Here is a 12,241-nt window from a genome sequence, read left to right as displayed (position 1 = left end):
CTCTTCTGATCATAATCTGTTAAAGTTGTCAAGAAGAGATAATACGGAAGTAGTTATGTGGTTCTACTGGGCCAGCTGATAACAAAGTTTTATTGTGAAGTGAGTGCCATTACAGCCCAGTTTACTAGCACAAGTATGATATTACAGAAGCTTCTACATATTCTTCTCCAGAAGAAAAGTGTTCAATTGCTACGCTACTACTGAAGAGAACATTATTCTTCAATATCCCTACAAGATGACATTATAATAGCCAGTCTCTGCATGAAGAAAAGAATTTGTTAGGCTAATTTAAATCATCAGTTCAGAAATCTGATTAAGTCATCTTACTTTTCAGAAGCTGAATAAGAAAATCACAAAAATAGAATAAGAGAAATTTTATACATTAAAAACTTGCCTTCAACTCTTTCTTCTCATTAAAAAAGTAGAAAGGCCCAGTATATTTCTTCTGCAAAGCCCTTTTATGAAAGATCTGGATAGGACCAGTTTGAGCTAAACATACAATTTCATTTCATGTAAATCAAGATGTATTAATTCAAGACAATCTATTTTTCTAAATCTAGCATATCCTGGAGGCTGTTTGTCTCTTGGCAGAACAAGCTGTTGCACGCTTGCAGCAATCTCTGCTTTCCTATCCTCCAGGATCCTCTTGTCCTTTTCAGTATTTTGGGGATCTCCTCCTCATTCCCCTTAAGAGTTCAGGTTGAAGGTTCTGAGGGAACAACTTCAGTCAGCTGTAGGCCATGCCCCTGGGCTCAGTTAATAATATTTTGGTAGCATACCAGTTCTCAAATAGACAGTTGATATATACCCACAGCGTGAACCTGACTCTCATAGCCCTACATAAACAAAAAATGGAAAACTATCTATGGTTGGCCTTATAAAGCTTAGAAGTAGATGATACTGAAATACCACAACTGGGAAGTCTCTAATTTTTAGAAAAATATAAAAGACATTTTTTTTTTTTTTTTGGGAGAATATTTCTGTGATAGTGTTAAAAAGCAAGTCTACATTCAATTGTAAACCTGACGTTTTTTGACCTTCTCATGATTAGGGTGACTATCCTTATTGTATGAATTTTCAAATTCACTTCAATAACCATATATTTAGGTTTTTATTGTTGCTTTGTTTTACTGGGTGTCTCTGGCTATTGCAGAGCACAGCACTGTGGCCTGAAAATGCTACAGATATGCTACTATTATTTTTATGTTTGATAACTGAGACCCCTATTTAATCCGTTATACATTTGGGACTTAAAGGAAAAAAAAGCAGATGGATGAAAAGAGGGAGAAGAAAGGAAGGAATCATACAGACAAAAAAGCCTCCATCCACTTTCTAGTAAGAAAATTTGAAATGATGGGCAATGCAAGAGCAGGACTGGCAGATTGGAAGAGAACTAGAAGAGCATCCCTTTAAGTAAATGTCAGTCCTGAACTTTTTAAATGACAGGTGAAATTCTGCAGCACAAAGAATGCTACGCTGAGCCACTGAGAACCAACCAGCAATGACTCTGCCGGTTTCCTTCACATTCTCAGCTAACTCTTTCCTTTTTCAGCCCCAGAGATGACTTTTTTAGAAATATTTTCGAGTGTTAACATGTATCAGTATCTGGGGAAAACCTACTGAATATTTATGACTTTTAGGATATTTACCTGAGATTCTGTATCTGTGGAGAACTCCCAAGCCTGTGAGTGCAAGGGAGAATTCTAAAAATATATGCTGCATGCTTTTCATACTTATAGAAGAGTCAACCTTAAAACAAAAACCCCAGAATGGAAGGGGAAGCACAGTAACTGTTTTTTTCATTTGTACAGAAATGAAAGACTTCTTATTCGTCAGGTCAAGTCAGACCTTGCCCCAAGCACTCCCAAGGAGCAGAAGCATGTTGCACATGAAAGGAAACAGCTATTATTTCTCTCCAAGAAGACAGGCATGAAGAAAGTAGGAGAGAGGAACAGGTTTGCCATCACATCGCCAATAATCAAGTTAACATGATGGGCTTACATGGCACAACATGTGCACCATCAATCTCTTCTCCTCATCCAGTTTTTAACAGTGAAGGAGAAATCAGACAGGAGCTCTCTTAATTGGCTTCTATGGCCATACAAAACAAGTTAAGGGTTGTCCCATAACTGTTTAAGTCCTCTTAACTATGCTATACAGGCAATTTTGCTTTCAAACTTAAGCTTTTTTCCCTAGTATGTTTGCTAATATGCCAAAACTGTTGTTTGAGTGTGTTCTAAATGCATCTACACTGTTAGTATGCAGCTATTTCTGATCAAAGGAGAACGTCTAGATTTTTTCTGTATGAATTTGAAAGGTGAATTTTTACTACTTGATTTTGTATAAAATGGACAATACATAACCACGGAATGGTTGCCCCTAAAAGACTGCAAAAGATGTGTTCCTTTTGCTTACTGGCTGTCTAGCTATCAGAATGTGTCCAAACAACTGTATGAATACCTCCAGACTCATTGTTTGAGCTAGAGATTAAAATATTTTTTCTGTATGCGGATGACATGAAGACATATACTTCGTCTCACGACTAAGGCGCTCAGTCGCTCCTGCAACTGTTGTGTGTGCTTTCATCCTTCACAACGCAGTGCCTGAAGCAGTTTATAGGACAGTATTAGCACAGATTCAGCACAACAGTAAAGTCTCCACTGAGGCAGATTCTAGGAGTAAAGTAGTTTTCTTTTGTATTTTAACTTGTTTCCTTTGCATACATTCATATGGCATTTTCTATTAGGGACTAGTGGGTTGTACATCATTGAAAAGGCCTGAGTATGCTTTCAAATTTGTTGTAGAGTAGCAGATTCTGGTTTTCAGGAAATCATGTGGTTAGAAAATGACATTTAAAAGATACTGCGGATTGAGAAGGAATCCAATGACCCTGATGAACTAAATCTACAAAGTTTAGCCAACGCTTTCAAATAATTATTTATAATTATTCCAAACGTATAAGTACCACGCTGATTTGCTGCACATCGTCTATTGTGAAGCTCTGGCATACTTTTAGCAGGCTGTCAGCCAGACTGAATGAGAAACAAAGATCAAAACCATCTGATACAATTTAAAGCCACTGCATAAAAGCCAGACCAACTACAAAAACTTACATGTACTGGGAACTTACAGTATTTTATCATTTTAATGATTTTCTATTGCCAAAGACAACAAAAAAGGGGCAAATTACATATTCTAGTCATTCTTTCCAGCAGATAGTGTGAAGTTAGTATACAGATATGTATTAGCAGTCTGATCACAGTAGCTTTTGTAATATCCACCAGATCATAGCTGAAGACTCTTGACTTTGCAAGCAAATGCATTCTTATAAGCAGTAGCTTTCAAAAGGATATATGGTTTTCATTTACATTTTCCTTCTGCTTAAAGCCTATAACGCAGGCTGAAAATATACGGTACTTCAACACATTAAATTCACCTGCTATTTACTGATAATCTGACATAGCTCCTTGTCATGCTCTGGATTTGTAGGATACCTTGACAAGAAAAAATGCTTCAGTAATAGGTATTACATATTCCATACAGAATAATTTACTCATCTGTAATTTGCAAGTCTGAATATCAAAGTATGAAAAGATGGGGATACAAAAAGCAAAAAGACAGAAAGGATTGTGAGAAAAAAATAAAGGAGAAGAAAAAAAGGATACAGAGAATGGATGAAGAACTAGGAAGACACAGAAGCTGGGATGCACTCAAATAAAGAAAGTGAATATTAAAGGGGCACACAGCAAAGCCTCAAAGCCCAGGAAATGGTTCCTGATTTGGAGGAGTGGTCCTCCAAAGACAGTCCATATGCAGGTTGGGAAATTTCCCAGGAAACTGTTTCCATGTAGATTGCCAGCAGAGTACTCACTGCTCTCTGCTTCCTAGCACTGCCAATTCTTGGGCACGTCTTATGGTAGTCCTACATTTGAGTATAATTGTGAGTTTCAGTGGAAACACTAGCTGAGAAATCTTTGCGTGTGTCTTGCTGAACATATTCAACAGAAAAAATTATTCTGTATCTTTTTATAGTAAAGAAGAAGGTTTGATTCTTTCAGATCCAATGAGAACCAGTCATTTCCCATTAATAGTATGATTATCATTATTTATTATTTGTATTACGTAACAACTAATAAAAATTCTAAGTTTTTAAGACCCTGTTCTGCTGATTAATATAAAAATAATGTAGACTGATCATTTTTCAAGAATGATAGCAAAGCAAAAAATATAGGGACTCTCTACAGTCGCAGGTGTCTGGAATTTTTCAGATGTTGGTGTTTTGGAAGCATTAAAATTGGAAAGAAAAGGATTTAAATGAAGGTAAAATAGTAGCTTTTACTATAGCGTCAGTGAAAAAATGTAAATACTGCACATCTGTGTTTGTAGTCATTCAAAATCTATTATATATCTGTCATAAATTTTACGGGGTGAGATTCTGTCTCTAAAGAGATATTTGGAAAAAATCCCATTCAATTCAACAAGATTCACTGGTTTCTTAATTGTAGACTGTAAAGCATGAATTATGATTCTAGAATTCTAATATGTAGAATCCATGTGAACCTCAGTATCATTTATGATGGATCAAGTCATAGTCAAACAAAATAGGAAATGACTTCAATGGTATTTTGATTACATAGGGACTGATGGATTTAATCTTGAAATAGTACAAAAATAGTACATGTTCTCCTTAAGCCTATTTCCTGCTCTGTTATGCAAAAAAGGTGAGCATTGCATTAGGTGTAATAAAGTCCACTTAAGATTTGAGTTCTTTAAAAAAGAACTAGCAATTTAAATAAAATCTGTCTCTCCCAAACTTGCACATAAACGACTTCCCTCTCTACACAGGAGAAATGTAATCTTTTTTTGTATGTGTCTCCTTAGGCAACTTTTAAAGATTAGCTCATCAGCTTCATATACAATATGGAATAAACTGTATAGCAATCAGCTTACACATAATTCTTTTTAAGAGAATGCCTCATGACAAGCAACCCCACACATGGAGGATTCATGTTATTTGAACCAACATCTCTCACCTCGCTCTCATTTTTAAGTGAATTCCTGAGTTCATGAAACCTAAGATTGAAATGATAGTAGACATTTTCACTAACAATATGCACTCGCCCCTTTGTCCTGATATTAATCTCAACACTGACCTAAGTGTATCTGCAGTAAGAAAGGACCATTTATTTCACTTGTCTGACAATTTGTTTTCGTGAATTTGCAGGTCTGAAGAACACACTGATGTGATTTAAGGGTGTATTAAAACAACATTTCAGCTATGGTATTTTCTGATTAACATAGGAAGGAATTTCTAGTGGTGTATGGCTATATAAAGACATCAATTTACTAACCTAACACAAAATAGAAATATTTTGGCATTAGTAGATCACCCTGTTATCATTTATAGACAATACAAACTGAAAAGGCATCTCTCAACACACCAACAAAGCCTTTCAGTTCCATAAAAATGGCACGAAGAGAACACTCTCCATAATATTCTTGACTAGATAAAAGCTCAGTAGCAATCTGATTAACAACCTGAAACTTAAGAAAAGTCTATTTCAGAGAAAGATCACAAAACACCACCTGTTCTGCAGCACAGGACATTAGTTAAAGATGAAGTCATGACAAAGCATAGCACAAATTGCCAACACAATGTCAGCTCTAACCAGCCAACACTGCCGGTCATCTGATCTGCAGCAAGCAACAGACAGGTTTCAGGCTGTATTTAAGGGAAAAGGGGAAGAGGAGGTACAGCATTTTATTCACTATGATTGCAAGCCACTGTAGGAAATAAGGCGCTTGTATTTTCTTTTTCTTCTCCCAATCAAAATACCAATTTCTGCATATGTTTGTTTCTATCTTTTTAAAGCAGTCTCTCCAAATTCAAACTAGGTAATTTCAATCTGACCTTAACTGTTGCTAGTCTAGTTATAATAAATAGTATTTCAGTCCAAACAGTGAAATTACATTAAGAAGCCTGATTTTTAAGCAACAGAAACTTGGAAAAAACAGTTTTCCTAAACATGAAAACAACATTTATTTTTATCAACATAAAACCAGGATTGATACACATCCAGCTCCAGCTCTCAGTAGACTACGAGACCCAAAAGGACAGACATTGAATCACTGTATTGTTTAGCAAACCAAGGCTCCAGGTCAGGATGTTGTTGCTTTGAAACTAATTCTCAGTGTTCCATTAAACTCCATTATGCTGTCTAACAGGTAAGCATCTTCTAAGGTCTACTAAGAACAATACTTCACCATAATACAAAAATTAAAACTCAGAAACTGTTCATGAAATGTTATCTGGCTTTTGAAAAACTACAGTGACTGCTGATAAGTAAGCATTGTAGTACTTACCATGATGGATACTGAAAGCGCACAAAAATCTGTTCAGCACACAAGTAACAAAGAGGAGATGGAACTAATTATGAAAGCTCACTTCTAATAACACGGAAGCTATAAACAAACGGTAGAGAAAATAAGAGTGTTTGATACCAAAGACACTTAGTACAGAGGTTATGCTGCTTCTGTACGAGATCAAGAAGAATTAAAAACTCCTAATGTGATGCTCAGTAAACACATTCCTGCTGTGTGCAATTCTTGAGTTGGAGCCTTATTACTTACTCTGTACTCGCAAGTCCTCTTTGATCCAAAACTGACATGATAATGGAATCTAGAAATCATTTCAATTTATTTTTGTAACCTCTCATTTTGCCCAAGAGAGATGAAAAGAGCAAAATACCTACTCTATTATGGTTGTATTGCCTATTCTTTTCTATGTTAGTAATTCCCTTCTCAAAGGGATTTTCTATTTTTTCAGGAAATTAAGAAAAAAATTTTGTTTTTTCCTAGAGGAAAAAGATATTTGTCAGTACCAAAGTCATTAAAAGTCTATCCTAAAAGCTGCTTTTGTCAGAGTTGAAAATCTTTTCTAATTGTGACTTGCTCAGAAAAAAGAAATGGCCTATCAATAATGGAGACCAATATGCTGTTTCTGAGATTTTTCATGATCTTTTGCATTTCTGAAAATGGACATTAGTAGAAATAAATGCTTTAATAATTGAAAGATTTTAAAATGTTTCTTATTAATGAGAAAGCTATCTTTATGCATTGGTACATGCAGCATTTACTTTACATTACTGAAAAACCTGTCCAGATTTAAATACGGTTTAGATGAAATACTCACCCCAAGAAAATTTTGCTTTTTAATAGGAATACCATATTTTTGCTCTTGTGAAGTTGTTCACTGCAAAATCTATTAGCAGATGACACATTATAAATTACTGCAGGTCCAAGTTTTTCTTCATGGACTATAAAATTATTATGGAAGGTTATTTTAATGACTTATGGGTAGTTATTACTGCCATAAAGTATATCTACATTGTTTATTTCTTAGCTTTTTTGTATTTTCACAAAGCTAATCATTTGGCCTGCAAACTCTAGTAGGAGAAGCAGAAAAAAAAACAACCCAAAACTAAAATCTACCATACTTACTATCAATACTTTTGTTGACACCATTCAGGAAATCCATAGACTCAAAATAAAATCACAGTCCTTTTTCTCCTTTCAGAATATAGCCTCTTAATCCAAATAATATCAGAGAAGTTAAAATTTAGTCCATTCATCTGGCAAATGTTTCCCTCTGTTTCATAAACATGCATATCACAGAGAAAAATTGTTCAATTTAAGGGTTCTTATATGATTAGAGTGTAAAAAATCATCATAGAAATATAGTTTTTCCTCAGACTTAACAATGTCTGTAATGCAATATATTATATCCCCATAAAACAAGGGCTTAACAAAACCAATTGTGTTGTAACCCAGTAAATAGAGTTAATTGCCTAGGAGGATTATAAAATAGAAATTATAGTAGTATGAACAATTATGTTCAGAGAGTCTAACCACAGGTTAGAGGTAAAGTGTCAAGAAAACTATAGGAAAGACAAGGAGGAAAAGATGTGGCAGCTTATCAGAAATGCTGGTTTAGAACTCCTATCGCTACTGTCAATAAAATAACTCGGCCCAAATAACTCAGTACTACTGGTAGGTACAGTATCATTTCCTTTCTGCATATTTAGAATCCACAAAATCCTTCCTTTTTAATACTCAACATTATACAATACAGGAAGGACAAAACATACACACTACAGTATATGATGACTTTTTACACAAAAATAATTAATCATCACATTTCACTAATAAATTATCAAGTGCTTGCAAGCTGTCCACAATCTTTTTTCATCTAGGTTGCATATTTTATAATGGTGGAATAACATTTTAAAAAGTTTGAATAGGCACTTACTGGAATTACAGTTAATCCTGATACAGTCTAGATGGGGAAGAATAGATGAAAAATGAAAATTTATCCTTCAAGGTAATAGCTGCAGACATCCAATAAAATCACAGTCCACCCTTCCGGGGACAGACACATGCAAATATGGCCACTCCGTATCATCAGTCTTTACATACTGTTATAACCCAGATATACTGCGATAGATCTTTATAGATAGAAACGACAAACAGGGTCAAAATGGCCAATTTCAAACAAAGCTACATGGTGACAAATCTAAGTGAAAAATTCGGATTAAATGTCAAAGATGCTTAATTGAGGCAGGATTGCCACTTTCTGCCCATCTGTGAAAGAGCAGGTAACTTCTCGCCGTGCGATTAGAAAGTGCTCCGTCACAATGGGTCGTAGAGCAAAGCCGCTGCAATCGGGCATCTTGGACCGCTCCTGCGCAGGCTGCCTCAAAGGCTCCCCTTTAAAAACTAAACAGCAAAACACAAGGCGCTTTTCCCAGGCTGATAAACAGATAAATAGGTGTGTGCTTTCACTTTTTTTTTTTTTTTTTTTTAAGTGCAGAATTAGTCAAAAAGCACTGACTATCCTTGAAGCTACGTTAACGTGGAAAATAATATTACAGTTAGAAATGCTGGTAATTAGAAAAGCTGTCTCTTTTCAGGTTACCTCCTGGCCTGACTTTCAAAATTTTGGTAGGTGGGGGAAATAAACAATGTTGCTAAGATGTGGTTTTATTTACTCCCCTGAGCTATAGAAGTAGACAAGAGATGACAGAGGGTGATGTTCTCTATAGGAAAAGAACAACCTGATCTGTAACGGGATATCGCGCTACGCTATCTGCATTTACTACTGAGAAAATTATTTGCAACACTATTTGATTTGTACAGGCACTGCTGTTTTATACCTTTGAGGAACATATATAAGGTTAAACCTAGATTTTGTTTCCATATAGCTGAGTTTGTCATGTGTCGTCAACCGCATCAGAAAAGTGGTTGCAAACAGCCAAGGACCAGCACTTGCACATCCCCTTTTACAGAAAGCTTTCCTGAAGGAGGCTCCACGGGGCCCTTTGGTAATTCAGGGTATTTCGCAGTTTGCTGTAACGCCAGCTCGCCACTAGAGGGAACTGCGAGAGAAGAGTGAAAAAGGGAAACCCTCGGCTCTCGCTCTCGCCGCTTCCTAGCCCTTGCAGAACCTAAATACCACGACAGCATTCAGTGAGCGATGCTTTTACAAAGGGGAGAATAATGGGATTTTTTTCATGTTTTCTGGAAATTTTACCTACGATTAATAAATATCAAAAATATTTGTTAGCCTTCAAAAATATAATTTAAAATCTACTTCGCTGAACATTCATTTTCTTAGGCGTGCTTACATTCACGTTCAGATCCTGACTTGGTTTTAATCATAAGTAAGGAAAAATGCGTTAAAATTTCATTTTTACTACATAACATTATAACCTAACATTTTTTTTTAATTATATTCAAACCAAGAAACCGCTTTTTTCTTTTCTGTAAAAGGGCTCGTGCCTCTTGTGTTCACACAGCTGTTTGCTAAGGGCCGCAGTCTTTGGGCATTGAAGGGTTGTGTTACCTTTTGATACTACAAAAATACAACTACAGAACTGTTTAAAAAATAGAAGATGGATTTACTATAGAGTCAACAACTAAAAAAAGGAGACTAAGAAATTCATCAGTGGAAATTATATTTAATTGATATGCTTTCAGTGTTAAAACTAGAAAAGCCTTGATACACATGCACACTCTACATTAATTGATGCAGCTAAAATTAAATGATCCATATGATCTAAATGAATCTAGTTGTTACTGCTCATATGTTTGAATTGTGGAACTGCTTTTATGGAGAAGTCGTGGCGAGGGACCAAGTTTCCATAAAGAAGAAAAATAATTTAACCTAAAAAAACACTGATGAATTAGTCTTCTCTTTTTAGAATACACAATAGTACAAAAATATTGTGATGGATTATGTTAAGACTATATAAAGAATACAGAGATGCAAAACTAAAATAATAACGTATAATAATGGGAATGTATTTACATGTGTATGTAGGTATGCAAATGTTGCATAGATGTGTATTTATATCTCATTTCCATTTACTTTCAACGTTAAAACAGGCTGTTTCATAAATGTTTGCAAGCAAAAAGAAAAATGTAAGAAAAATGTTAATTTCTTGGAGGAAGAGTGTGTTACCTAGGTTGACCGTTAGTTTAACCCGTCCTGCATCCAACTCTAAACGAAGGGTATCTGCAGATTCCCTAGATGTCGTTGCCATTAAAATGCCATAAGCTCGCTGAGATCTGAACCGTAAGGAAACATCTTCTGCCTCTGTATGCATCACAACAGGGAGCTGTATTTTCATAAACATACTTCCATCATAGCTTAAAATTGTTGCTTCTGAAAACACAAAGGAGAAAATCAGTTATTAAGTAAGTATAATGTATTTCTTGAAACCGCTTAAAGGGAAGATAGTAAACAACACCCACTGAGTATGACACTGAAAAATTACGTATTACCATTTTTACTGGGAAATATAAACAAAGTTGATTTGAAGTCACAAATCTCTGATATATTTTTAAGTGGGATAGTTTGGTGCCTGTTAAAGAAATTTAATTACTGTCTCTTAATGAACCAGCCATCCGCATATGCACCTTCAAGCAGATGTGCAAAATCGTATGTAAATAAAAGCTTGCAAGACTGGGACTATATTACATAAAATAGGTCAAAGCAAGTGAAAGCTATTCAGGTAAACATTATAGTATCTTAAAAGGTCATTTCTGACTGTCAGTCACTTAGGTAATTACCTTAGGATATTTTATATCCTAAGATAAAAAGACAGGTATAAATCTGTAAGGATTGCTACTATCAGCTGGCAAAAAGAAGCCTCAAGGTATGAAACAAGTGAAGAACCCCTACGTGGCTTGGATGGAGCACAGACTGCTTCCTGACCACAAAGACTGAGGTATGGTACAATCAAAAATCTGTGTACAAAAATTATGACAGTCTCAGCAGGAGAATCAAGACCGAATTTGGCATACTGAGGGTAAGATTTTAAAAACTGTGAGATAAGCAAATAACTGTCAGTTCCAAACATTACAGAAAATCCTCCCTCAGTGTACCTCTAGCACAGAGTGGTTACCGGCTCTAGACCCCGGAGTAACCGGCCACACAGCCGCCTTGCCACACGGCTGCCTTTCCCAGCCTCAGGACCCATAACAAGAGAGGCAGCAGAATGGCAGTATTTTTGCTTGCAGGAAGATGCAGCAGTTCCTAGATAGTGAGGCCACATCTATTTCTGAAACGGATTAGGGAGTCCTTTTTGAAGGATCATCAGGCACTGCTGCCAAATAACCAGCATAATCTTTGAAAATGGCTTGTAGGTCTACAGATGATAGCTGTGCACCATCGTGGAAGAAAAAGTGAACATGCCACATATTTCACCCAAAGTCAAGTCAGTAGACAGACTGCCAGGAGTTCTGGTAGGCTCACTTGCAATGCACTGAATAAACCAGCCCATCCAACTACAACCACTGTCCGAATAACAAAACATCAGAACATGCCCCATTTTATGCATATTTGATTGTTTACCTAGCACTAGAGACTTTTTAAAATTTTTCACCTGTCTCCTACATTCTTTAATTAACCTAAAATTTGGTAAGCTTGGAAACTGGTGATATGTTGGATGATGAGGGCTAAACAGAAAGTGACAAATAATCCTTTCTATTTAGTCCTTTCTATTTGGTTAGAAGAAGATATAGTCCTGAGAGTATCTCATCCCACTGGAAAAAAAAATGTTATTTGCCAGATAATAGGTCAAATGAGTCATAAGCAAAAAGTTAAGAAAGAACAGAACATCTACGGGAAGACACAGAAAGTGTGAATTATTACCTATTTACTGCATTGACAAAAAAGAAG

General features: G+C 35.8%; 1 protein-coding gene across 3 annotated transcripts in view; it reads right to left on the bottom strand.

The window, feature by feature from the left end:
- LOC134138276 (neurexin-1) overlaps positions 1-12,241 on the bottom strand; it is a 463,858-nt gene that overhangs the window by 385,699 nt on the left and 65,918 nt on the right. For all 3 annotated transcript variants that reach the window (XM_062571701.1, XM_062571700.1, XM_062571702.1), the window contains one exon: positions 10,520-10,723. In XM_062571701.1, the coding sequence (XP_062427685.1) occupies positions 10,520-10,723 (204 nt within the window). The remainder of the gene's footprint in view (positions 1-10,519; positions 10,724-12,241) is intronic.

This window comes from Rhea pennata, chromosome 3 (assembly GCF_028389875.1).
Source record: "Rhea pennata isolate bPtePen1 chromosome 3, bPtePen1.pri, whole genome shotgun sequence".
Classification (NCBI taxonomy): Eukaryota; Metazoa; Chordata; class Aves; order Rheiformes; family Rheidae; genus Rhea; species Rhea pennata.
Note: the sequence above shows the minus strand (reverse complement) of the source record. Positions and strands in the feature narration are given on the sequence as shown.